The 27,796-nt window shown below is 38.1% G+C and overlaps 1 protein-coding gene and 1 long non-coding RNA gene across 7 annotated transcripts in view; one reads left to right on the top strand and one right to left on the bottom strand.

The window, feature by feature from the left end:
- The window catches only part of GATB (glutamyl-tRNA amidotransferase subunit B), an 85,662-nt gene extending 73,930 nt beyond the window's left edge, over window positions 1-11,732 (bottom strand). For all 5 annotated transcript variants that reach the window (XR_014023361.1, XM_081304765.1, XM_081304766.1 and 2 more), the window contains exons 1-2: window positions 11,521-11,732; window positions 9,400-9,550 (exon numbers count right to left, since the gene is read on the bottom strand). Coding sequence is in view for 4 of the 5 variants with exons in the window: in XM_081304765.1 (XP_081160891.1) it covers window positions 9,400-9,550; window positions 11,521-11,696 (327 nt within the window). In the remaining variant the exon portion in view is untranslated. The remainder of the gene's footprint in view (window positions 1-9,399; window positions 9,551-11,520) is intronic.
- Window positions 4,535-27,796, top strand: part of LOC308654999 — a 109,414-nt gene continuing 86,152 nt past the window's right edge. Inside the window, exon 1 of one of the 2 annotated variants that reach the window (XR_014023364.1) lies at window positions 4,535-4,605. This is a non-coding gene — a long non-coding RNA (uncharacterized lncRNA). Of the gene's footprint in view, window positions 4,606-11,828; window positions 11,885-27,796 lie in introns of those variants that run through there. The other variant, XR_014023365.1, reaches the window with a different exon arrangement.

Genomic DNA, 27,796 nt, shown 5'->3' with positions numbered 1-27,796 from the left:
CGCGCGCGCACACACACACACACACACACACACACGCACACAGACAAGCTCAAAGCAAAGCAAATCCTCTGGGGCCACAAGAGTGGTGAGAGTTTAAAGCCATGGGATGCCCAGGGGCGACCACAGAGAGACAGGACAGCAAAGGGATCAAGAACGTGAACCCTGAAGCCAGACTACTGGGTCTGAATTCTGGCTTCTCTACCTACCAATTGTGATAACCACAGTTAGAGCCTCATAGCAACTCTATGAGGTTAAAATAACCTGCTATATAGTTAGCACTCGGTAAATGTTAGTAAAATAAATCATTATTGTTGACCAGGCTGAAGAGATGCTGGTTGTCAGCAATCTAAAATCCTTCGAAGTAGAAGTCAAGGCTGTGAATTCATGTGGGCAGGGAGCTAGGAGGGCTCTTAGCAGAAAGATGTGAGCCAAAAAGTCCTGGTTTACTCTGAAAAGCTTCTGCCACCAACTGAAGAGCTGGTATTCGAGAGGCCACCCACCTTAAGTCATGGGTGAAAGAGTCTTAAGAAAACACAGCCCCTGACCCTGAACCTGGCTGGGTGTGGGACTGGACTGGCACAACCTAAGCTGTATGACAGTCAAGGTCCAGAAATTAACCTAGAAACTGGTTTGTTCAATAAAGTCTCACATGCCTTGGCAGAGGCCATCAGGAATTTACCCCATAGATGCTGTCATCATCCAGAGCCTAATCCTTAAATTAAAAATCACTCTGAGCCCAGGGTAGAATAAATACAAAAACTGCCCCACCCCTGGAAACATCCTGGCTTATGCTGTCAGAGAAAAACAAAATACCTACAAGGGATGCAGACTTCTCATCAGCAGTAATAGATGCCTGAGCGCAATGAGGGGAACGTCTTCGAAGTGCTGAGGGGAAATAAATGTCAGCTTAGAATTCTACACTATCATTCAAGAGGGAAGGAGAAGCAGAAAGAGCTAGAGGTGTACAAAAACCCAGAGTCCATCACTTACAGACCCAGAATGCAAGAGGTACCAGCACCAGGAGGAAAGAGCACCAGAAAGGAGAGTGAGATCTAAAAAACTGTTTTCTAGAAAAGGAAAAAGTCAGACTGGAGCTTCTTCAATGATCCATGACCAAACCTAAGAGCTTACTCGAGCCATGGGAGACACTTCTTCCCTCCGGGTCACAGTGGGAGAGTAGTCTTCCTCCCTGTGCTCTAGAGACACCTTTCTCAGGAAGCTGAACCTCTAATTTTTAAACAAAATATTATAGGCATGTGTTTTAAATTAACAGATAAGGAAAAGCAGCAATGCCCCCACATCACCCCTTCCTACATCCAGTCCTGTTCCTGGCAGCTACCTCCTTCAGATCTTTGAGCAGTCTCGTCTGGTATTTATCTTCCTATTTTTAAATAATATGCTGTGCCAGGAGACCTTTGGAAAATCCATCACCTGCTGGCGCAGGCTGAGGCTGCTTGGCTATTTGCCATGTGACAATCCTTCCTTAATCTGGCAAAAAGTCAGACTTGATAAACTGTCACAATGACACAGTGTACTTGTTTTTAGAACATGGGGCTATAAGACTTGGCCCATTCCATTTCCAAGAGATAACTGATACTAAGTTACAAAGTGAGAAAATAATAATGAGACATTTTGCAATATTTTTGTACTTACTCTCTCAAAAGGATTTACCCACACTTACTACTTTATTACATTTCTGTTCAAAAATAAAACATGCCCATCTCTAAGTGATCACCCCTTTCCCCATGATAAACTCGCCAACATGAAGTTCAAAGTCAGGTAGCTAGGATGGTGGGTTATTTCAGACCCAGCAGGGGAAAGAGCCCCATCACATGCATGAGCTTCAGTATGGATGAATCTCAAATATGGATGAGTCTATTCCTCCTAAAATCGGAGTAAGGGTGAGTTGTTTTTTGGATATGGGGAGGAGGGTGATTTTCAGTGTGTGGATTTTGAGAACACAAAGAAGAAAATTCCACCAGCAGAAGCCTCAGAAACCAATACAGGTAACATTTGATTATTATTTAATGTTATATATAAAATTAAAAGAAACTTTATTAGAAAGAACCCTCTGTGACTAATAGTCTCTTAGGTGTTTTAAATTTTTCACTCAGTACCTAATTAAAAACAAACAATAACAGCCCCACTTCTTACCCCTCCTCCAAATACAAACAAACAAACAAACCAAAAAACTTAGGGTCTAAAATGGAATAAGGAGAGGGTTCTCCTTTCAATTGCTAAAAATGTCTCTGAAACATACGTGTTGTTACTTTTTCTTGCTTTACCAATTTAGAATGTGACTTCCAATTATAGTAGATAAAAATTTAGTTATTTTATTTCCTAATATTTAACAGTTTGTTTGTTTTTGGTGGTGCTGGGCATCAAACCTAGCGCCTCATGCATGCTAGGCAAGCACTCTACCACAAGCCACATCCCTAGCCCAACAGTTTTTGCTAAGTACCTGGTGCTTCTATAATTACTACCTCATTATGTTTCTCCGCTGAGCTGTTAAGTGTATTATGATTAATTTTCTTTCCTGAATGCTTTGTTTCTCCTGGAGGTGATATGTCTTTTATTTTTCTTCCATTTGCTTCATTTTTTATGTAGCTACAGTTTATCTTCTCAGAGAGTGCAGATTACAAGTAAAATCTCTTCTCCAAATAAACATCAGACACCCACTATTCTACCTCTCCATTTTTTCTGAGTCCTTTATTCTGCAGCTGTCCCTCTTTCTCTCCCAAACCTGCAACCTGGAATGTCTCTATGACTCCAGTTGGTTCCCGGAGAGTGGAACATGAATTTTTGAGAGGCTGCCTGCTTGAAAATGTCACTCTACTATCATACTTGATCAACAGTGTGGGGTTCAGAATTCTAGGTTAGACGATTCCCCCCTCCACCACTAAATTTTTAAGACCCTATTCCATAATGTCTCTCTGATCCCAGTCCTTTGCAATGTGACCTGACTTTATTTTCTTCTCTGTAAGCTTCAGGATCCTATCTTTATCCCCAATGTTCAGAAATTTCATGACGTGCCTGCACGTGAGACTATTTTTACTCCTTGTGCTGGGGAGCTGGAAGGCCCTTTCAATTTGGAGATTCATGTCCTTCAATTCTGGGAAATTAATCTGTGTTATTTGCTTGATAGTTTCCTCACAGCTGTTTCCTCCCTTTCTGGAACTCCTACTAATCAGATATTGAACTTCCTCGATTGATTCTCTCATTTTCTTATTTTTTCTTCCATTGTCCAGGTCACTGCACATGTTTTACTTTCGGGAAGGTTTTCTTGACGTTATCTAATAATTCTTCTGAGGATTCTTTGTGGGGAAACAGGAAGAGATACCATAATATTAATTTCAAAAAGCTCATTTTTATGCTGTTTTTAAAAAGCAGTACTAGTTCTTATCTCATGGATTCAGTTACCTTCTCTTATTTCTCTTAGAATATTAAAGTTTTTAATATTTTAATTATTATTTTTACTTCACACATCATCTATTGCCTCCTCTTAGTGTTCTTTTTTTATTGTGGACTCTGTCCCTCATATTAGACAATTTCTTCAAATGTCTGGTGCTTCTGGCTATCAACTTATATTTGAAAGTACTAAAATGCTGATCAAAAGTTCTATGTATGGGCTGGGGATGTGGCTCAAGCGGTATTGTACTCGCCTGGCATGCACAAGGTGCTGGGTTCGATCCTCAGCACCACATAAAAATAAAAAATAAAGATGTTGTGTCCACTGAAAACTAAAAAATAAATATAAAAAAACTAACTCTCTCTTTCTCTCTTTCTCCCTCTCTCCTTTAAAGAAAAAAAAAAGTTCTATGTATATCTTTAGGACTTGTTGACTGATAACCTTCACTCTAAGACAAGGCAGCTCAGGGACCCCAAATTCCACTACATGAGATACTCTCCTTTAGGACATATGAAATCTCCAAAGATGTTTTTTCAGATTCTTACTTGGGGAAGGAAGGGAAGAGAAAAGATGAACATCCCAGGTCACTTAATCTTCTTAATAAAGACAGGGGTGTGGTGGTGCATATGTGTAATCCCAGAAGCTTGGGGGCTGAGGCAGGAGGAGTATGAGTTCAAAGCCAGGCCCTAAGTAACTCAGTGAGACCCTGTCTCTAAAAAAAATACGAAAAAAGGTACAGAATATGTGGCTCGGTGGTTAAGCTCCTCTGGGTTCAATTTGTGGTACAAAAAGAAAAAAAATAGGAGGAGGAGAAGAAAAAAAAAAAAAGGCAGGGGAGAGGACTAGGCAGGCCCTGGAATTTGCAGGGTTCACTATCTGATACCAGTTTCTTTTGCTGTCCCTGTGACAGGTGGAACATGTTTCAGTTCCCAGAGTAAGTCACATTCTGGTTTCTTCTGGCCCTTGTACATTCCATTCACTTTTTACTTGGGCAATCTCACAAACTCTTTCTATCTTTGGCTGCACTCCACCATCCTCTGTGCTCCTCAAGCACACTATTTTTCCATTACTGAGACTTTTATAAACAGATACAACTGCCTGCTTACTTATCCACGCCCCATGAGGGCAAGACCCACTTCTGTCTGCTGCCTCCTTCAAAGCTCTGTTACTAGAACTAGAACAATGGCCAGCACTCGGTAAGTTTACAATAAATGTCAGTTAAGTGAAGGAATGAAGACACCAACAGAGAGGAAGAATAAATGTCAACAGAAATATATATGTTAACATAATCATTTTTTATGAAATCAAGAGACATACTCTGGGGCTGGGATCATGGCTCATTGGTAGAGTGCTTGCCTCACGTGTGAGGCACTGGGTTCAATTCTCAGCACCACATACACATAAATGAATAAAATAAAGGTCCATCAACAACAACAACAAAAAGATAGAGGCACTCAATAAACACCGACTGACTGAACTTGAGCTATCTTAAAGGACTACTATTCTTCTAGCCACTTTGGCCTTCTGTAATCATAGGCATCTCTTTCAAAGGCCAGCAGTGCAAAAAGAAACCACACACAGACCAAATATGATCTATAGAAAAAGACTACACTCTAACCTAAATTCTTTTGGCTGCATTTTTCTGTCTTCTCTTTAGTGTATCTGGAAACCAACTGGTCACTACTTTTTGTACAAAACCAAAATTCTATATGATGATGAATTAAAAAAAAAAATCCTACCAACCTTCTCTTTTGCAAATGAAGTACTATTAACTCAGAAACAATTTTATCCAATATACTATTTTTCACTACACATTTAATTTTCTATATCTGAGATAATGGGAGAGCCAAGTTAATTTTGTGGGCTAGATCACTGAACTAAAGAAATCCATGTTAAGTAACCAGCTGTCATGTGTAGTGTTTATTTCTGCTGTCATGTGTAACATAACAAAGAGTCTTTGAAAGATGAAAGCCACCAAAGTCATTAAGCAATATACTGATTAAGATTTACTGTGCACCTTCCATGCAGAGTGACTAAATTTTTTTTTTTTTTTTTTTTTTTTTTTTTGGTATGGGGGATTGAACTCAGGGGCACTCAACCACTGAGCCATATCCCCAGCCCTATTTTGTATTTTATTTAGAGACAGGGTCTCACTGAGTTGCTTAGTGCCTGGACGTTGTTGAGGCTGGCTTTAAACTTGAGCTCCTCCTGCCTCAGGCTCCCTAGCCACTGGGATTACAGGCGTGCACTACCTACTGCACCCAGTGACTGAATGTTTTAAAGGCATTGATTCATTTAATTCTCATAAAAACCCAATTGTGTCAAATATATTATCCTCATTTCACAAGTGAGAAACTGAGGCAAAAGAAGATTAAATAACCTACATGCAAATTTTATTTATCTTAATGAGATTTTTACTGTTAGCATTTTCCTGCCACTAAAAATTCTTCATAAACATGATATTATTTCACTGTACAGACAAATGATAATTCACTCAACCATTCCCACACCACTGGGAAATTTTGGTTGCTTCCAATTTTACACTATTATAAATCGCCTTGTTATAGACAACTTTGCAAAGAAGTCTTTGCCCACATTTTGTTTTATTAATTTCCTGGGGTGGATCCTTAAAAAAATGACTGGGTCAATAAATATTTATTGGATGAATGAAGTAGACAAACTCCATCATTTTGCCCCATGAATTTCTTCTCTTTGATGCTTACAAAGTTTCTCCCCATCCCAAGGACAAATGAATATTTATTTTAATTTTACATTTAATTTATAAATAAATATTTGAATTTTGTTTTGATGTATGAGATGAGCTATAAACATTTTTCTCTAAATACCTAATTAGACCAGGCATGGTGGCACAAACCTGTAATCCCAGTGGCTTAGGAGGCTGAGGCAGGAGGATGGCAAGTTCAAAGCCAGCCTCAGCAACTTAGTGAGGCCCAAGCAACTTAGCAAGACCCTATCTCAAAATTAAAAAAGGGCTGGGGATGTGACACAGTGGTTAAGCACCCTGGATTCAATCCCTCATATTCCCCCCAAAATAAATAAATACCTAACCCATTTGTCCAAAACCATCAACTGAATAAACATCCTCTTTCCAATGACTTTTTCCCTTCTTTGATATACATGTGTATATAACACATTCACACAGTCATTTTTCCCCTGAACATCCATTTCTAAGCATATCCTACCCCTGCCACCCACTTGTTGATTTATTCTTTTGTCAAGAGGCAGTGAAGCTCTGGGAAGCAAAAATAATGGGCTTGGACTGGGGTTGTGGCTCAGTGGTAGAATGCTTGCCTAGCACAAGTGAGGCACTGGGTTTGATTCTCAGCACCACCTAAAAATAAATAAATAAATGTATCTAAAAACTAATGAGTTCAATATTTTAAGTGCTGAATTTAAGCTGATGGTGAATCATTTTGATGGAAATATACTGTAGGATATTAGAAATACAGATCTGTTACCCAGAAGAGAAGGGAATAAAAGATTCCTCAAGAGGACTTGAGAAGGCGAGAGCCCAGGAATGGTGCACAGGAAGCCAACATGTCAGGGCTGGGTGGAGGAACGCAGCCACGTGAAGGAGCAGTCAGCAAGTCACTTCAGGAGAGAAAGGCTTAGTGCAGACTCGAGCAGAGAGTTTCAGGCATCATCATGAATTTCACATACTTTTTGGCTTAACTGATCTAAACAATAACATAATGATCTATTCTAATCCTGAGAAACATACTCCCAGCTTCTGAGTTTGTTAAAAGCAGTTACCAGATATAGAGTCAGGATATCAGCACATCGTTATATCATAGGGTTTAGAGAAGGACACCTGTCTAAATGTTCTAGCACATTTTAAATCTATTTATAGGCAAATCTTGGGGTTTTGAAATGTTTTCAGTGACAATGTCTTATTCTAGGAGTTTTGATATAATTTTACTCATGTACTAAAATAGGTATTTTAAAGACAGAAACATTCTTGAAAAAGAGGCAGATCAGCTCTGTTAAGAGAATCACCACTTTGGGCCACTCAAATGAGTGCTGTTGGCTCTGAAGAAGAACAAATCCTAGCTCTTGCAAAACTGTAGCTTCTGCCTACAATTTAATTAATGTAAACCTAATTCTCAATGGTCAATGTCCCCAACACCTTCGCTGTTTAACTAACCACTGGTCAAGCCCCTTCTTTTTTAGAGCATGACAAGATATATTTCAACACATATTGGCCTGATGGTTATTTCTAACTGTCCTTAATTAAATTTCACTACATTAGGCACAACAGAAGCTTAAACATTTTAGGCTGTTGTCTGTTTATACAAAATGTGCCTATCTGCAAATGGATCTATTTCTAAATGTGAACTGTAAGAAGTACCCTGCTGCATATCATACTCCCAGCTGGAAAAATCTAGAAGGAACTCAGAGCTTGTGTCTCATCTTGCTTTTTTCTGCTGGGGGCAGGGGGTTACTGGGGATTTCATCCAGGAGTGCTTTATCACTGAGTCACATCTCCATCTTTATTTTGAGACAGGATATCAATAATCTGCTTAGGGCCTTGCTAAGTTTCTGAGCCTGGCCTTGAATTTGCAATCCCCTGTCTCAGCCTCCAAGTCACTGAGATTACAGGTGTGTACCACCGAGCCTGGTTCGGTGTTATATAAACTGCCTTCCATTTAACTTGTCTAAATAGATATTTACCTATTTAGATTTTTTTAATCTATATTTGTTTTATTTTTCTGCCCTACCCCCCAAACACACACACAGAATGCTTGTATTACTGAAAAACTGTCTTTTCTCAAACAAACCAAGATCTCTGTACATAGCTGGACACTTTAAGCCAGAGAGAGACAGAGAGACAAAAGAGAGAGAGCACCCCATCTATTTTCCTCTAAGGAAACCCAACAGCAAGTCAAAGCTAGCCCTGGATACGGCTGCAGGAATGAAAGTCCTCCATGACAAAAAACACAAGTATGACAAAAGTCTGAGATGGAGATGCTGTCCTAAGACAATGAAAGCCCTTGGTAAGGCAGGCACATGGGAGGCACTGCCAAGAGCTTTCCAGTCTGGGCAGTGACTTCGAGAAAAACAGACTTTTACCCCTGCAAGCCTGCCAATGCAGTTCAGCTAGCATTCCCTTGTATTTAAATGTTTGAGAGTATGAAATTCACTCATGATGACCCTTATCGGCCCCATCTCCATCAGTCCTGGCCAGAATATAAACTCAGACGTTTACATTGTTTCTTCTATCCTTTCCAAAATTCAGCCAATTATATGAAAACATATGCTAAAAACCTTGCTGATAGTATGCTGGGCTTAGTCATTCCTTGGGTTAAGGTAAAAACAAGTAGCAAAATCAGTAATTAACCCACTGCATATTGTGGTTGATTCTTTTCTCCATTATTGATCTCTTCTTAATTTTCAATAACCACAATCATTATTGATCTTACACAGTGATATCATATGATATATGTGCTTCCTTTAACTAGGTTCCTCCCCTCCTCCATTTAACTGCCTAACTGCTGTTTGGCTTTTCAAAGAGCTAAGACACCACCTCTTCCAGGAACCCCTCCTTAACGAATATACCCCTACAATTTCTAACTGTAGTTTTTCCTGGATTCCAAAACTATCCTCTATATGTTACCTTTACAAGAGTACTCTATTTGTTTCTAAGACATGTCACCCCCACTAGTCTTTGGGTTTCTCAAAGGCAGAGAGCTTTGCTCATCTTTTTGAGCCAGCTCACAGGACAATGTCTGGTATTTAGTAGGCATTCTAAAATGTTTGTGAAACAAGTGAATTTGCATATGAAAGTTCACTTAGAAACAGAATTATAGACATGGGTCTTTAGAAAACATTTAGCCCATTTCCCTTTATCCATAATCCCCTAAACAACTATTTCCTGAGTTCTATCAATATATTAAAACAAAGAAATGTTTGTTTTAATATGTTCAGTTTAAACACTTTCTAATGAAAATAGAATTAGATAAAAACCTTACCGGCAAAGTTCCAGGCAGAGATGCATCAAAAAAAGAAACCAAAGAATTTGGAGGTGCTGCAAAACACACTTGAGATCCAGAGAAGAGCTTAGAGTTGGAGGAAATCTGGGCATGAATTTCCAGTCCTACAACAGCTGCCCATTTGTGTTCACTGGTGAGAAAGAGATCATGGTTAAGAAGTAGTTACATCTGTCAGCACGAATACATTTCTATAAGCCTAAACCCCAAATGTGAATTTCCTTTTTAACTTATTAAAATTTTATATCCTTACATTTTAAAATGTATAAATTTCATTGGTGACTAAATCAAAAGCAATTCATATTGAACACCTGAAATGAGATGGGAAAAATAAATTTGTTTGCAATGTGGAATTAGGAGATTCATTGCATAAACAGGAAGGCTACAAAGAACAAAATAATCTGGCATCTTAGTATAATTTAGAATTGGTATCAGGTGACAACTGCCGGGCAGCAATGTCTAAATTAACGGTGCCTATCAGTGAACCACTGAGTAAATGGAAGAAAGCCTGTCTTTCAAATATTATCTAGAATTAACACAAATGGAAGGATTTGACTACAAAAAAAAAATAAGTTAAAAAAGGAAATTCTCAAGTCATATTTTAAATTGATTTTATCACAATGGCTTACAGGTACAACAACCAGTGTCACAGATATAACAGATCACCACTAAATGATACTCCTGAAAAATTTCACAAAGGAAAACTAACCATCAGATGTGGCACTTTGGGAGGAGAGTGTACTGGGGATTAAAGCCAGGGGACACTTTACCCTTGAGCTACATCCCCCACCCCTTTTTATTTTGAGACAGGGTCTTGCTAAATTGATGAGGCTGGCCTTGAACTTGTGCAATCCTCCTGTCTCAGTTTCCCAAGTCAATGGGATTACAGGCCACGATGGCTCCCAAATCACTTCAAATTTCTGAGATTTAATCTCAGGTTGCTTTGTTTGTTTATGCTTGACTGCTATCAAATTTAAGAAGCAAAGTGCTAAAATAATCTCTCTTATCTAGCCATCCCTACTCTATTGGGTTGGTACACAGCTCTCTCCCGGTAATTATTAAGTGTGCTTATCCATATCAAATTTATGTACGTTCCTATCCTGCTCTTTTCCCCAAGACATCTTCTATATTATTTAGATTTTTGTTCACATGTATTGGGTTTTGTTTCAATCATTTCAATACAAGAAGTTCTATGCCTAATGTACCACAAAAAGATGAATTCCTTCTTTTTAAAGTTTGGAAACATCTTGTGAAAGGAATTAAACTAAGAATTCATCAGGAACTCTAAATTCTCTTAGGCATCATTCAAAGCATTTTTGTAATTTCATTATGTGAGACAAAAATATACTTTCCATTTACAGGGAGTCAATATTATTTACGAAAAGAATAGAAATCAAATGCTTTTGGACATTTTCCCTCTGTTTCTCTGACTCAAAAACAAAAATAATGATAATGTCAAAGAAAAAAAACCCAAAATATTAGAAACGTACCTTATGTTTCTGTATTTAAAAAGAAACTATTTAAATCTTAAGCGGCAAAGCATAAACAGCTGCTCAGGAAACATCTAACAAAATAAGCAAAATTCTTATATAACAAAAAGGGGACGCTCTTAATTGGCTACATCCTCCTAAGTCTAGACACACGTGTTTAACATAAAACACCTCCACAGATCGCTGGTGTTTTCTGATTACGTATGACATTAAGCCACCAATACCCCAGATAGCTTGTAAGATTAAAAACTCCCTTTCCACATTCAGAACACTGTTAGTCCATAGTAGCGCTAAAGATATGTCAGCTAAATGATTCCCCTGCTAGTGTGGCCAACCTCACAGCTAACGAATTCGCTCTTCTGTCTGTGCAACCTTCGGCTCAAGAAAACACTTGCTACATCACACCAAGTTTCCCAAATATGCCTACATTAAGACAGTGGTATGTATATGAGGGCGGGACTCACAAAGGGCTCATTTTGTGTTCTCAGGCCCTAGGGCTCCACCCTCCCGCCCCTTGAAACCTCTAAAACTGGGCTGTAGGGGCCATCGTCTCCCTGGCGCCGCAGTTCCACTTCACACTTAGGCGGGCAGTAACAGTATGAAAATGATATACCCTTTCCTCAGCTTCTGGGCCGTGTGGAGGGGCTTCTGAGCCACTGTACTCTGTTCCCTTGTCGGATTGGGCGTGGACCCAATCGAAGCCCCTCTTCGGTGGCGAAAACCGCCGCCAACCCCCGCTAAAGCCCAACGTGTGCCAGGACAGCCCCAGCGTAGCACGGGCGCCGCCATGGCACCTCCAGAGTCCGGGTCAGGTGACTCAGCGTCCTCTGCCGCAGGGCTCCCTGGGAAGCATAGTTCTGAAAAATACTGAGACTCTGTAGGCTTGGACCGGAAGACTACTATTCCCGGCGATCATTGCGTCTCGAAGCTGCCGGAACTCTGGCGGGGAGGGGAAGGAAAGAGAAATAGAGGAGAGGGTGAGAGGGTATCGGGGTCGGGAGGTGTGACTCCTCCTAGCGGGGAATTGAAGAGGTTTGCGCTGTGCGCTTGTGTGTGAGTGTGAGCGTGAGAGCCTGGTGCCAGAGAGCCAAAGCTGGGAAACCTGGCCTTGGTTTCATAGCCAGTTAACCTTGTGAGCCCAGCCAATGACCTTGACATCAGGGAAACTTCCTGAACTCCAAACCCACTTATCTGCCTTATCTGTCGGCTCTCCCACTTCGCATACAGATTTGTGCATTAAAAGAACGGATACGTATTTGCATGCACAGTTCTTAATGGTATAGCAATAATGGTATAGCAAAGAGTAAGACAAGTTTGGGCTCTTAACGGTGTTTACATTCTAGGGATAGGAACATACGAAAAAGAAGGTGCTGTATTTAAGCAGAAGGTGGTTGGAGACAGATTGAACCTTAATGTGCATTTCAACTTTTTCTCATTTTTTTGTTCTTGGCTAGCATCTGAAACAATCTCTTTATATTCTCGGAAGGCTGGATAGCAGATACCATCGTCCCGGCCGAATTCTTTCACTTTTCTGCTTTAATCCCTTGTATTTGAACACAGTATCCAATCTCTTAGTTTATCATCCAATTTTAATTGTTCACATAGAGTTTATAATTATTTGATGTTTATCTTGTTTCCCACAAATCCTTTTATTCACCATGATGCTTCCAGAGTCCAAACTAGGCCTCTCAAAAGTATTTGGTGAATGAAGTAGTGTGGAAAATGCTTTTGACAAAGGACAGAGTGGATGCTGTTTGGAGGAGTAGTTTAGGAGAGAAATTAAGGTGGTGATGGAGGCAAAGACCAATTGATCTATTTGAAATAGAAGGTAACATTAAGGGACGGTTTAGATATGACAGTGGCAAACTAGCCGGGTTAGAGTAACCCCTGCATTTCTAGCTTGCATAACTGGATGGCTAATGTAGTTAACCGCTGAGATAAGGAAGCTAGAAAAGGAACAGGTTTGCTGTGAAAACATAGGAGTTTGGTTGCCTTGGAGACATCCAAGAGAAGTTAAGTAGGCATCATTGATGCCTAGCTGTGAGTATAGAGCATAAGAAAAAAAAGCTGCATGTTGTGCATACTTCATAGTGGTAAGTTTTCCATCATTAATCAATAACCTGTTGATTAGACAACTGCAATTTATGATCTATTTCCATTAATACTTTTGTACAATTATGGTATGTGGAAGTAGGAAATTTTAATTACTCTCTTTAAAATGGTCATAATTTACTTTTTCTGTTTTTTATACTTTTTCATTCACTATCAGCTGATCTAAATTGCTATACCAGAAGTATTTTCAAATGACTAAACTACCTCTAGTTATTGCCCTTTATATCAGGTTCAGATCTATACTTTAGATGCTTTTTATTAGTGTCTCTCCCTCTCCTCTGAGTTTCCATATTTTCCACCTTTACTGTGGATGAGTTTGCTTTCTCTTTTGTCTTAACTCCTCAGGTTTTTCTGGCCCAGATTAGGGATCAGGAGCACAGCATGAAAGGGAGGAGAAAGGGATCCTGCACCTCTAGTCAAAGAGAGTATGAGGTTTTTGCCTTCTTACCACTACCCTTACCACTAATCAGCATACTTAGAAGATAGTTTACTCCTTTATATGGAGTAGTGTTGGGGGTGTTTCGAAAACTACCATAAAGGATAGAGCACACTTAAAGACAGTCCTAGCTTTTATGGAAAGAAGGCAGTGTAATGGAAATTCATCTCATGAAGCAGTATTGCAGTAGTGACAGGCTGTCCCTTCAAAGGCCCCCCACCCCACCACTAGAGGGAGAGAAAATACTATGCATGTAAACATAGTCAATTCCTTTCACAAATGGAACCTTCCAGTCTGTGCATGTTTTATCCAACCATGGCCCTTTCAAAGTCCTACAAGAGCTAATGGTGGAAATAGGAACTTGTCACCCATCTTTCTGACTCTCTGTTCTCCCAAGATTTTGTGTTACTTCCAAAAATGCCTGATGGTTTCTCTGTGCTTGATGTGGTATCTAGGAGATGATTGTTTTTTCAAATGCCTTGCCCCTCAGCTAGTCAGGTTCTCCCCTCAAATCTCCTTCCATGGGGCCGTTCTTGCCCTTCTCCTGCGTGTCAAATCTGATATCTGTCAGAACTCTTACTGACAGACAGCTCTCTAGCTGAGAGAGCTATTTTGGTTCTACCGACAAGGTGGCTGTCATCTGGAAGACAGAGATTTTCATTTTCAAGGAGCTCAGGAGGTAGCAGGACAGAATTTCTAGAAGAAAAGAAAAAAATATGTTTTCCAGGAAGGGTTTCTCTGTTCTTATTTTATCCACATAATTGACATAGCACAAATAGATTTAGAACAATTTTTTTTAAAAGATGTAGCCACAGCAGAATTTTGAGTTGTTATTTATAAATGGCAATAGTTTGGAAGCATGTATAAAATAACATACTTGATTTTGTTTAATATTCTTCAGAGAGTCTTTGAATGTCAGAGTTGGAATGGACTGGCCCACCTCTCTATTTGACTCATAATCTCCAGCTATCTATATCTTAGATTCTCCAAATCTAAGTTGTGTTTAATTGTAATTATCCCTTTCTCATCCTTTCTCTACTTCTCAATGGGGTAAATAATATGAATATATCATTGCATTCCAGGATTTTTAAGTTCTTCATTAGTGTGCACACAGTGTAAAGGAAATACACATATTAGTGGTTCTAAGTTTATGCTTTTTAAAATGAAGCAAACAATTTTCTTGGGAAAATTACAATTTCAGATGAAATTAAGAAAATAGTTCCTTCTGTCATGGCAATGTATCTCAAAATGTATTTGTATGTATTTTTAAGAGTCTTAAAATTGTGTGAATTAATCTATTCTTCAGTTAACTACCTGTGTCCTGTGGAACTGAAGGCAACAATTTAAAAACTTTTAGCAGAAGAATGAATAAAGGCTCTTGGCTATCTAACAGAGCTGAGTGTGGATGGTTATCTTCGTATTTCTCAATTCAATGGTAAATTTGATTTCTCTGTTATTTGTTAGTTTATATCAGTTCCTTGGCTATAGAAAGCAGTCTACTGTTGAAATTTCATGCCATGTGGTAGGAAGGGATGATAGTTAGGCCAGTATAAATTCTCTCTAAAAATAAAACAACAATTCACTTAAAATGATGGACATATGACAAAAATTGACAGGATCATTTTCATGTAGGAAGAAACTAAAGTAGGTCCTGTATTTGAAAAAGCATTCTGAAAACACCAAGTTACTTCTTAGAATTACCCACATTTTAAGTTCCAGTTAAGTATCATTGGGGGGAAAAGAAAGACTGGGAATACATGCCTGCCGAGCAATTGGGAGAACAGGATTCATTTCCTTTTATTTTTCCATTAAAGTCTTGATTCTGATAAAATACGGATGTGGAGGGAACAATTGCTTTCTCTAGAAGATTGCTTGGAGGCAAAGAAATCTATAACTCTTTCTTCCTTTCCAATGCAAGGAAATAGAACACTCTGTCCAATGCTTTGGTAGAGATGAAGTGCCATCCGGGAAAGATGATTCCAGCACATTGCTGCTCTCAGGCCTGTCTGGTGAACTATAATCTCTCTCTGGTCTTCCTTCTTCTAACTGCTCTCAGGGGGTGGTTTGCTGTTTTCCCGGCAGTTGTCTGTTCTAACAATCTGACTCATCCCTGGGAGCAAACAGGAGTTATGTGTAAGAAAAAGCTCCACCTGCACACATCTCCTTGACTCACCATTTCCTTGCAGGAAGATACTTTGTTGCAAGTAATGGGTGGTAGAACACATGACACTGTTTTTAGAGGCTGCATGTGATCAAATCCCTGCTGTATTAAGATGCTCTCCCTTTTGTGTTTTTTGAATCAAGTATTTGGCTTTCAAAGTTAGAGAGTTTGCAAGCGCATGTACACACACACACACACACACACACACACACACACACACACTCCTGCGTGCTTTTAAGCATTATTTAAACTCAGGACCATGCATAAATACTACTCAGGAGTTTTTAGATTTAAAAGCAGGTGAAGTTTTTGTATATCAGACAGTTCTCCTGATTTTAAGTGTAAAGAGTTGAGTAACAGTATGACTTTAAAGAACTATCCCACTATGACACATGGACTCTGATGAGACCTTTCTCCCTATGAATGAACTCCTACTTGATAACAGAGGGGACTATACCAGAGTTCATCAGGATGGTACAAAAGAGAGCAGAAAACCTTATCTTACAACCCTGCCAGGTAATCAGTGTCTGTCGGTGTCTGTCTAGGCTGCCCTTGAACCAAGAATAAATGAACTGCACAAAGCAAGAAAGGCTGAAATCTTGTCAGTGGTGGAGCCTTTGGGGTCACCACAGTTTAATGTATAACTATTGAGAGGAAATGTAGTACTCCATGAAGAGGCGCCAGATTGAATTACAATCAAGCAGCAATCAAACGGTACAACTACTGAGATAATGCAAAGACAGAGAGAGGGAAAGGGAGAAAAATTCCAGCAGTTCATGAATACTAATTAGGAAAGGAAAGACCAGCACAGACATTATTCATGTCTCTTTGGAATCTGACTACATTCTAATTCAAAAGATTGGATGATGGCCCAACAGTGATTTCAAGTTGGTGTTGATGGTGTACTTTGATCAGCTTTGCTCTAAGAAAGGTAGTTTTAACTCCTCTCACATATCATAAAAATGAAAAAGAAATAGTGTTAAGAATGGGACTGGATACTGTGTTTTTCAAAAGGCAAAAGAAAGTAAGCCTATATAAAAGACTTCCAGTGAACAAGGGCCCACCTAGTCTAATATTCTATTTGTGTTCATTCTCTAAAGCTGTGGTCTTTATTGTGGACTACTGTAGTATGTTGGTATGGCATCTTTGGGAAACATTTTTCAGTGATTCAGAGCCTTTGAGTTTGAAAAATTTACGTAACTTTTAAATAAATTCATTGTATTCTACTTACCAATGGAACTCACACGATCTCAAGAAATGTCTCACAACTTATGAGAGTCACTTTGACATTTTACAGTCTTTCAAATTAAAATCCTTAGCAGATGTCAAAATGAAGAATCTTGAATTTAGGAAGAAAATATTTATCTTGCTTAGTTCTGTAGGCTGACTACCATTTTAGGAGTTGAAGGTCCTTGGGAACCACAAGAGGATCTGATTGCTTAGAACAACCACCAGTATAGCAATCATGGTTACTCAATAGTACTTCACTTCCTCAAGGAAGACCATGGATATTTTGCTTTTGGTCTATATTCCTTTTAAATTCTTTCTAGAAACTTCTGCTAGGCTTAGCCTTTTGCTCTTGTGTTCTCTTTATCCAACAGAGATATAAGATGTCACTTGCTTCAAAGTGATAATATCCCTTCGAATTGTGTCTATTGTGCAGTAGATCAAATGAACTGTGTCTCTGACTGTGCAAGTTAATAGATGTTGTCCACAGAATTGAAAAATAAAATGGAGTGTATGTTTTTGTTGGATTTCTATGGCATCATTGAATCAAATGTTTTGTTTACTCTTTCTTCTTTCAAAAATATTGTGATTTATTTCCAATTGTCAAAAACCAGCAGGCTTAGAAGTTGTAATTTTCACTCTGTCTGAAATATAATGTGGCAAGACAGGCCAAATTACAGAAAATCAATTAGTTTTTGTTACAAGAGTCATGTATCTGAGGTCTTGTTCTGTCTCTGATTACTATAGCTTGTGTCTGCTCTACTCCAACGGAATTCTTAGGAGAAAACCACCTGGAGATATTTTTTCTAGAGAAAAAACCTGAGTGGGCCTCGACACTTAATCCTTGTCAATTATGATAGAGGCAGAAATACATTTCTTCCTTGAGTAATTTGCTTTCTTCCTGTTATTTCAAACCACATACTCTTGAAAGGGCAGTTAACAGTTACTTGCAGAGGCCTAAAATTCCCAAATACTACAATTTCTAAATCATATTATCTGTGTCTTTTTTATGTAATATAAAGACCATAATTCTTGCCAAGTATATGGTTGCATGTAAGTCTGATCTACATCTAGGGATAATTCTCCTCTGTTATCCTTTGATTTAAAAATCAACTAATAAGGGGCTGGGGTTGTAGCTTAGTGGTAGAGCACTTGCCTGGCATGTGTGAGGCACTGGTTCGATTCTCAGCGCCACATATAAAATAAATAAATAAATAAAGGTTTATCAACAACCTAAAAATATATATACATATATAATTAAATATATATATATATCAACTAATAAGTCCAGTAGGACAAATATATTTATTAATCATAATGTTACTGTTTCACAGATCTGCATTGGAATGTACCTTTCTGGTAAAATAAACATTGCCCCACAAATTTCCTTGCTTTTCTCTTCTTGAGCTTTTAAAAGAAAGACTTTATTATCATATTTCATCTTACTAAGTAATTTCTTATACCTTGGGAGACCCAAGGGATCTAAAACCAGCAACAACAACAATATATATAGATGTAAGTATTACATTTATTTCAGAATATTACTGATTCCATTTCCCCCATAATCCAGAAAATCTTAAATTAACATTAACTCAAACTTAAAGCATGGATGTAGCAGAATTGTTTTAAAGAGTTGTTAAGCAACACAAAACTTGTAGTCAGCCAAGTTATAACTCCTATGTTATTTAGGGCCTATAATTAATTTTTTAAAAATCAAAACACTTTTAAAAATAGTCTCATGTGTTGAATTCCAGCATGATGCTGCTTTTTGTAGAGGAATTTCTGTAAAATGCAAGTTTATTTATAGATTGCAAGTGACTCAAAGATGTTACAATATAAAAGAAAATGACACTCTAGAGTCTTTGTTCGGGCTGTTTAGGGCTGTCTTGGAATGTTCAGTTCACTCCAAGGGATTGCTTTTAATCTTCAGAAGCAAAAGGAATTTCATAAATTGGAATTGTTGGCCAGATGGAATTTCCTGATTAATTTTTTAGTGTTTGGTATTAAACATAATAATGAAAAAGGGAGTTCTGAGAGTAAACCCAATTAACATTTCATAAAATTTATTGCTCTAAATATGGCTTACCCTTTATTTTACAATTTCCACTCACTGCCTTCCTGGACAAATGATTGTACCTTGAGAAACTGAACACAGTCAACTTGTCTCTCTCCTCCCTCCCATTCCTTCCTTTTCTTTTTTGCTCAACTTCTTTCTATTTATACTCTGTTTGGGTTTTCATGAGGCTACAGTACCACTCTGGGGCTCACCATTTTTGTTCTATTCTTTATGGGTCTTGGTAGAAAGAATTTTTTTACCAGTTTGTAGTAGTAAGTCCTGGTGCTAGAATGGTGTCACTTGTGTTGGACACGAGATTCCTAATTCCATGTGTAATCATAGACTAGAGTATGGTTTACAAAGCTAGTCTTTGTGATATTGCAAATACAGATAAACATTCTTCCTGTATTTCTTGTAATAGTTATACCCCTTTCCTTTGGCAGTTGGAAGTTCCTATTCAATCTCGAGATGAATATACTCATTTGGATTTGTTGGGATTGAAGAATCACACCTTTAAAAAGAAAATCTGTCATACTAGATTGAGATTGTTTGAAGACAAGAGTCATGCCTTTCTTGTTTTGGTGACCTTTCAGTTCTCAGAAATATGATAACTGTACTGGCCACCATTTACTCATTGCTCCTGGGGATGATTTCCTTGTCCTTACTCATGCAATCCACATAGCTAGGTTAGGGGCTGCAGAACTACTATTCCATGCCAGGACTGGTTAGCTATATAATTTGTGGGGTCCACTGCAAAATTAAAATACAGGATCCTCTATTAAAAAAATTATTAAGAACTTGTAAATGGCAACATCAGAGCATTAAGCCAAACAGAATTCTTCTAAACATAGGTGTCCCTTCCTGTGCAGATGCACAGGTTGTAAGCTTGACTGTGCTTCTGCCTCCTTCTCGTCCATGGTTTATTGGGTCCTGAAGGAAGGAACTATCAAATACAGGTAGTACAAATCAGAACCCTTTCCTGGTTTATTTGTTTGTACGAGAATTAAGAAAACGTTTATCCCAATTGGGTAAAACTGGGAACCATCAGCAATCTTGTTTCCAGATGTGAAGAAAGCCTGATCAATGCACATCCTTCCATTCTATCTCAGATTTGTGCATGGGTGTTTGGCATATGCCCCAAATATCTTCTATGGTCTTCATAGCCTGCTAATCTTGCTGCTGACCTATACCTTACTGTCCACAACCTTTGAGGCTCTGGATGCTGGAAGAGATGACCCCTTGAGTATTTTCTAGTTCTGTAATTCTCTGAATCTGTAACCAGATTCCTAAGAGTGACTTCATCTGTGTGTGGTTATACATGTGTAGGAATGCAGAATAGTGCTTGATTACTCATTTTTCTCAAACTTCATAGAAAAGCTATTTTTTTAGACCTTGATAGTGTAATGACCACTGAGATAACAAAGAAACCTTATCCCATTAAGACTGGCCATCAACTAGGCAATTTTTAAAGCATTCCAACTATAGGTGATTTTGAGTGCTTCCTTAGGGGAAAAATACTTGAGGTCTAAGCCACGAATGCCTCATACCCTGGGGAATTTCTGGATCCACATTTTCAGTCTCTTTCTTCTTTTCCCAATAGTACAACTCCTAAGAATTTTCTCAGAGGATTCACAAAACACTGATAAATGAATAAAAATTGGCTCCTGACAGACCTCTTGACTGGCATTCTTCTGGGAGCTCATTTTAGAAGGCAACTTTAGGGCAGAGCACAGTCAATTTTCACAGAGTAGGATCTGGGCTTTGGTGTTTTCTGAGTTTTTGTTCCCTCTGACCATATTATACTTTTCAAGGGGGAAAAATGATCAAGGTAAAATGAAGGCCTTAGATGAAGTTTAAATTTAACATGTGGTGACTTCCCAACTCCTGCCCAGAAACTTATCGGAGACCTAACTGGATTGATCATGTTATCTCAAGTATTTCATTGTTACTATTCTTCCTATTATTTTGAAACAACATCTTGCTATCTTTCTGTGTTTCCCAGGTTGAGCTTAAATTTATGAACTCAAAAGATCCTCCCACCTCTAGCCTCTGGTCCATGGTAAAGCCTCAATCAGTGGTTGTCAACCAAACCAAAAAAAGAGATCTTCCCACTTTGAGTATTTTAAAATAAAAATGTTTTTATGTCAAAATGTGTTTCAATGAGAAATGAATAATTCCTCAAATATATCTGAAGTTTAAGGTCATAGATATAGAGGAGCTTATTCCTAGAATCCTATTTAAGCAAGTTATCATTCCTAGGAAGGAGGTTGTTTTTTTTTTTTAATGTCACCTCTCTGTCAATTTATAGATGAGGATGCTGAACCACTGCATGGTGACAACCCATATTTTTCACTGTGTGTATCCAGAATCTTCCAGACCTTTTTTCCCTCTAATCCTGGCTGGGTTAATACCCAGAGCCCTGTGTCTGTGCACTGCCTCAGAGTTGAGGAATTGATATGTATCATAATGATGACTTGCTCTTACAATAATATTTTTTATTCCTTCAATTGAATATACTTTGGCCTTTTATCTCCTAAGTAAAAACAGGAAAAAGCAAAGGTAAGAGCCATAGGACTAGAGGTAAAAGCAAACCTACAAAGACAGACACTGAAGGAGGGCTCATCTGCAAATGTCCAGAAGCTTCTGTCCATATGTCTTTCTGAAACCTTTGCCAAGATAGTCAGAAGTTCAAAATTATTTCTTCATGGTCATTATGCAGTGTCACATCTTACAGAGCCAAAGGAATAAATTTCAGACATGCAGAACACACATCCCTTCAGCCTCTCTCAGGCAGGCTGTCAACTCTGCCACATTGATGCACAAATAAAAAAGGACAGACAGAGCCTTAAAACTTTTTCTGCTAGTCTGTTCCTTACTGTCCGCCTTCCTAAAGCAATGGAGTGAAAAACCTACACCCAGGCCCTTGTCCTCCACATTGCCTTCCCCATACAGGTACTTCCAGGCTAGGGAGAAACACACACACACACACACACACACACACACACACACACACACGCAGGAAATAGAAGAAAGAGATTTCATTAAGTAAAGGAGAAAGAAGTTACATATTGAAGAACCATCTAGTCAAGGACCTACCACAAAAATTTGACTTTTACTACCTGTCCCTTAAGTGGTCAAAAAATCATGCTCCAATGCTACTCCTTCTCCTCAACATTACTCTTTCTCTTCCTCCCTGATGGTTTGTCCTCCACAGTTGAATGCTTCTGAGTGTTTTCCCTCTTAGAAACAGTATGATTTCTGTCAAACCACAGTTTAAACTTTTCAGAAAAGCTCTCAAGCTTTCATTTCTGTAACCAAGATCAACAATCTGTCATGTACAGTGGCATTTTCAACTGACTGCTAGAAATCTCCACCTGAATGCCCTGCTAGCACCTTGAAATTAACATGTCCACAATCTCAGCATCTTCCCTCCTGAACATAATATTCCTTCCATGGACTTCTTTTCTGTTGATGATAAACCACTCTCAGTCATTCCAGTTACAAATATTGAAATTGTGTCTGATTCTTGCCTCTCCTGTACTGTCACATGGTTTAAGTGATCACCCAGTTTCTAGCAGAGATGACTAAGTAGAGGTGACACCTCCAAAGATACATATGCAGTTGTGTAGCAGAGGATACTAAGTGCAGTTTTGGACACATTGGATTTGAGATATCAGTGAGACATCTTTTTGGATAAGATTCAGAGATAGTGAAAAATACCACTCTAAAAACTGTTAATATAAATTCAGGAGCCATCAGAAGATAAGTGTCAGTTAATACCATGAGAGTGATGGTGTAGGATGGTACAGGATATAAATGATTACATTTAATTTTTTAAAATTTTAGTTGTAGGTGGACACAATATTTTAATTTTTATTTATTAATTTTTATGTGATGCTGAGGATTGAACCCAGTGCCTCATGTGTGTGAGTCAAGCACTCTACCACTGAGCTACAACCCCAGCCCAAATGATTACATTTTTTAAGAATATATATTTATTTTTTCCTAAGACAAGACACAAGGTTTCTGGATCAAAGGCATAGTTATTATAATGAAGTAGGTTCCCCATGTTCCATTTCCTGTTTCAGGGTGATGTGTGAAAGCTAGCTGTCACCCTAAATGTATAAGTGATTCTTGAATTATGAATGGGAACTCCAAAATTAGGGATCTGGATTCTAGTCACAAAGATTTGCTCATGTTTTCTTCTGCGCATTTTCTAGTTTTGGGTTTTCAAGTTTGGTCTATGATACATATTGAGTTACTTTTTGTATATGTGTGAGAAATGGATCAAAGTTCTTAAAAAATAGCTGATATTCAATTGTTCTAGCATCATATGAAGAAAAGAGTATCAATTGGATTTCTAAGCACTGGGGACATGTGTACATTTTCTACTTATGTGCCTTTGCCCCACTGTAAAAACTTGGTTGCTCATGTGTATGTGGATCTATTACTGAACTGTGCTTTGTTCCACTGATTTCTATGTCTGTCTTTATGCCAATATAATGCTATATTAATTATTATAGCTTTATAATAAACCTTGACATTGGCTAGTGTTAGTTCTCTAAATTGTTATTCTTTTTGAAAGTTGTTTTAGCTATTCTAAGTCCTTTGCATTTCCATATAAATTTTAGAAACAATTTGTCAATTTCTAAAATAAAAATAAGTTGCTAGGATTTTTATTGAGTTTGCATTGAATCTGTAATTCATGGAGAAGAGTCATCTTAACAATATTAAGTCTTATTTAATAATTTATATAGTTCTTTTTAGTCATTTAATTTCTCTCAGCAAGGTTTTATAGTTTTTAGTGTATGTGTCTTGCAAAATTTTGTCAGATTTAATTCTCAGCATGTTATTTTTGGTGCCATTATAAATGGCATTGTTTTTAATTTATAACTGTACCCAGTATTTAGAAATACAATTGATTTTTTGCATATTGAATTGCATTCTGTAGCCTTGCTAAATTAACTTAATAGTTCTATTAGTTTTTTGGTAGGTTACATCAGATTTTCTACATGGACAATCACAGTGTCTGAAAGTAAAATGAGTTTTACTTATTCCTTTTAAATCCAGATGCATTTTTCTTGGCTTTTTGTGCTGAGTAGAACCTCTAGGAAAGGTGAATAGAAGAGGTGATAATGCACATTCTTGCTTTGTTCTTAATCTTAAAGGGAGAGTACGTTTTTGTGTATTTACTCATGTAGTTCCAGTTCTAGCACTCCTTGTTCCTTTGTATGGATAAATATTGCCATCTGTTATCATTTTCTTTCTGCCTAAAGACTCCCTTTAATGTTGCTTATAGAAATTATCTGTTGCTGCTGAATTACTGCAGCATCTCTATGTTAAAATAGTCTGTTTTACCTTCATTATTAGGTAATTTTCTTTCTTTCTTTTTTTCTTTTTTTTTTTTTTTTTGGACTGGGTGTAAAATTCCAGGTTAACAATTTCCTTCCCTGCACACTCTCATACTTGATGTTTATATTCTTTTGACCATGTTAAAACTATTCAAAGCTGAACCATGTAGCATATTATAATTTTATACCCTTTAAAATTTTTACATTTTCACTGAATTATTTTTTAATTTGTTTGGCTCTATATGTCTCTAATTTATTCCTAAGGTTTTAAGTATTAATTACCTCTCAGTATAGTCAAACTATCTTTGTCAATTTCATTTTTGTTTTAGAGATATGCTCTGGAACCTTGTGTTTCCTATTGTTCTGAGCTGGAATGGTTGTTCCCTGGTCCTAATGCACAACTGTTCCCCTGAGCAATCCTATCATCATCATCATCATCATCATCACCGCCTCCACTATCATTATCATCCTGGGGATTCCCTTCTTTCCTCACATATACTGGATCCCTGTTTTCTTGTTCCCATTCCATATCTTCTTTCTTGGTTTATTCTGTTATTATGGTAAAGCACATTCATTCTCTAGTATCTTCTTAAGAAAGGATAGGCAGTATATATTTTATTTATCAAAACATCTATATAGGTATTTATATCTGATAATGTTTTAATTCCAACCTCATTCTCTGTGTGCAGGGCAGGCAGAGGCACTCTACCACTGAGCTACATCCCCAGCCTTTTTTATGTTTTATTTTGAGTCAGAGTCTTGCCAAGTTACTGAGAAGGCCTCAAACTTGTGACCCTCCTGTGTTATGGTTTAACTATGAGGTGTCCCCCAAAGCTCCTGTGTTGATGCAGGAATATTCAGAGGTAAAATGATTGGATTTGAGGGCTGTAGCCTATTCAGTGCATCCTAGTTTGAATGGATTAACCAGGTGGGCAGGTGGAGTGTGGCTGGAGGACATGGGTCACTGGGATGTGCACTGGAGAGTGCATCTTCCCTGTGGCCCTTTCCCCTTTCTGCTTCTCTCTGCTTCCTGGCTGCCATGAATGGAGCGGTCAGTGTTGCTCCACCACACCCTTCCAGCATGAAATTCTGCCCTCCCTTGGGCCCAGCACAATGGAGTTGGCCCACCATAGGTGGTGAGGCAAAATAAACTTGTCCTCCTCTCAGTTGTTCTGGTCAGATATTTTGGTCACAGTGACAAAAAGCTATCTAAAACATCCTGTCTCAGCCTCCCTAGTGGCTGGGGTTACAGACACACACTATTGTGCCCAGCTCTAACTTCATACTTGACTGATGGTGTAGATGGGTTTAGAATTCTAGGTTGGAAATAATTTCTCCCAGACTTTTTCTTTTTCTCCTACACTGTTTAAATCATTATTCCATTCTAACTTTCAGTGCTATGGAGAAATGCTATGCCACTCTGTTTCCTAGACCTTTTATATCACTTATTATTTTTTAAATGCCTTTAGGATCTTCTTTCTTCCTAGTGTTTTGGAGTTTCATAACATTAGGAATAGTGTACATGGATCTTTTTTCATATATTGAGATGGGTATTCTACTGATGAGTCAATCTGAAAATTTATCTTTGAGTTTTGGAGAAAAATATAATTATTTTTCTGGTAATTCCTTCCTGCCTGTTCTTTTTCTGGAGTTTCTCATACTCAGATGTTCAGCCTCCCAGTCTTGAACTTCTCTCTCAATGTCTTTTTTATTTTAGGTTTATGCTCTGTTTTATGCATTTTCTGTTATTTTTGCATAGTTTTAAGAAGCAGTAATGGTAAATATATGTGTCTAGTTCTTTGTATTTAACTGGGATCCTCTGATCTCTTTTCAGATATCTTTACTGAAGGTAAGGAGCTATTGTAGAAATCCGTATGGTCTCTGAGAGGAGCAGCACATTTTTTTTCTTGGTCTGATTTTCCCAGCCTTCTAACTTTTCTTTAGGATGTTTATACAAAAAAAGAGACAAAGTAAGTGAAAGTAGAGCCAGTCCAGGTACAAGTTCCTTGGGTACATTATTCACCGTCCTTTATGAGATTTACTCATTTCAGGAATGAGGGACAATAATACCCATATTTTATAGTTCATAATTGTTATGAGGAACATATTAAAATATATAAATGAACATTACTGGAAAGCTATGCAGTGGCATATGAATGTGGAAGATTGATTCTCAGAAAGGAACATAGACACCTCCTAATGAATGCTCAAATAGAACATCTTGTTGCTTTTTTTGACCAAGGAAAACAAAATGAAGCAAGAATCAGGTAAGATAATAGCAAGATCAGTGAGTAGGAGGGTCACAGAGGAAGCAGATAGTCTGTAGGATTTAAACCCTGATTTCAGGACTTATGGCAATCTATGGATGTCCTTGTCTGTGAAATGAGGAAAATAATATCTATCTTGCAATGTTTCTATAAGAAACTGACTTACAGAGGTAAAAATAAATGTAAGTCCCTGGCACATAGCTAGCATTCAATAAATGGTAGCAATGATCAGTGGTGAGGTTTTAGGCTCTAGAGCCCAGCTGTCTGGGTTGTCTTAACCTACCATTTATAAGTCATGTGATTTGAGGGCAGAGTATTTTAATCAAGTATGTTAATCAATGGGAAATTTCTAGGATGGAGCCCTGGTACAAAATCAATACTAAACATATATTAGCTTTATTATTATTATTAGCTACTAAACGAGACAAATGTTTTGACCATACGTTGGGTCATCATTTGGAGTGCAAATAAAGTTGCAATTTTATTTTTGTGATGTCTTAGACTGTTTGGGCTGCTATAACAAAATATCCTAGACTTATAAACAAAACAGTTCTGGAGCCAGCAAAGTCCAAGATCAAGATTCCAGCAGATTTCATGTCTGGTGAGAGCCCATTTCTCATAGATGTTTACTTCTCTGTGTCCTCAAATGTAGAACAGGCAAATAGGCTCCTTAGGCCTCTTTTATTAGGGGACTGATCCTATTTATGAGGACTGAACTCTTATGATCTAATCATTTCCCATAGATGCCCACCTGTTAGTACCATCACTCAGGTTTCAACATATGAATTTTGGGAGACGTAAACATTGAGACCACAGCATGTTTTAAAATAAAATAGCATATAATAAATAAATAGAGATTACTTATCCTGACATTAGATGGTTGATTATTTCAAAGGCCTCCAGTCCTGTGTCCCTTGTCCCACAGGTCCTTAAGTCAGGGGTGGAGTGAACATATTTGAAAACATTCTGATGCCAGGGCCCTGGACCAAGTCCTGAAAATGAAAATTCTGATCCTGAAAATGATGAGTTTAAATGGTAAATAAGGGAAGAAGCCTTCAGACTTCACAGGCATCCTCACTTAGCTCGGACATCATGGCCTTTCCACTTGGTGCAAAAACTGAGAATTAGCAGTATTTTTTGAACTTTGTCCTTCTGATTTCAAATAGACCAGTGCCAGTTGCCTACCCCAACCAAGAACTAGATTGACTACAGAGACCTTCTAAGCTCCCCAGCAGCCCTGATGTTACCCCAGTTTGCCATTGACACTAGGCTGCCTCTG

This window comes from Spermophilus citellus (assembly GCF_964194105.1).
Source record: "Spermophilus citellus genome assembly, chromosome: 8".
NCBI classification, from domain to species: Eukaryota; Metazoa; Chordata; class Mammalia; order Rodentia; family Sciuridae; genus Spermophilus; species Spermophilus citellus.
The sequence above is the reverse complement of the archived record's forward strand: the minus strand, read 5'-3'. Positions and strand labels throughout refer to the sequence as shown.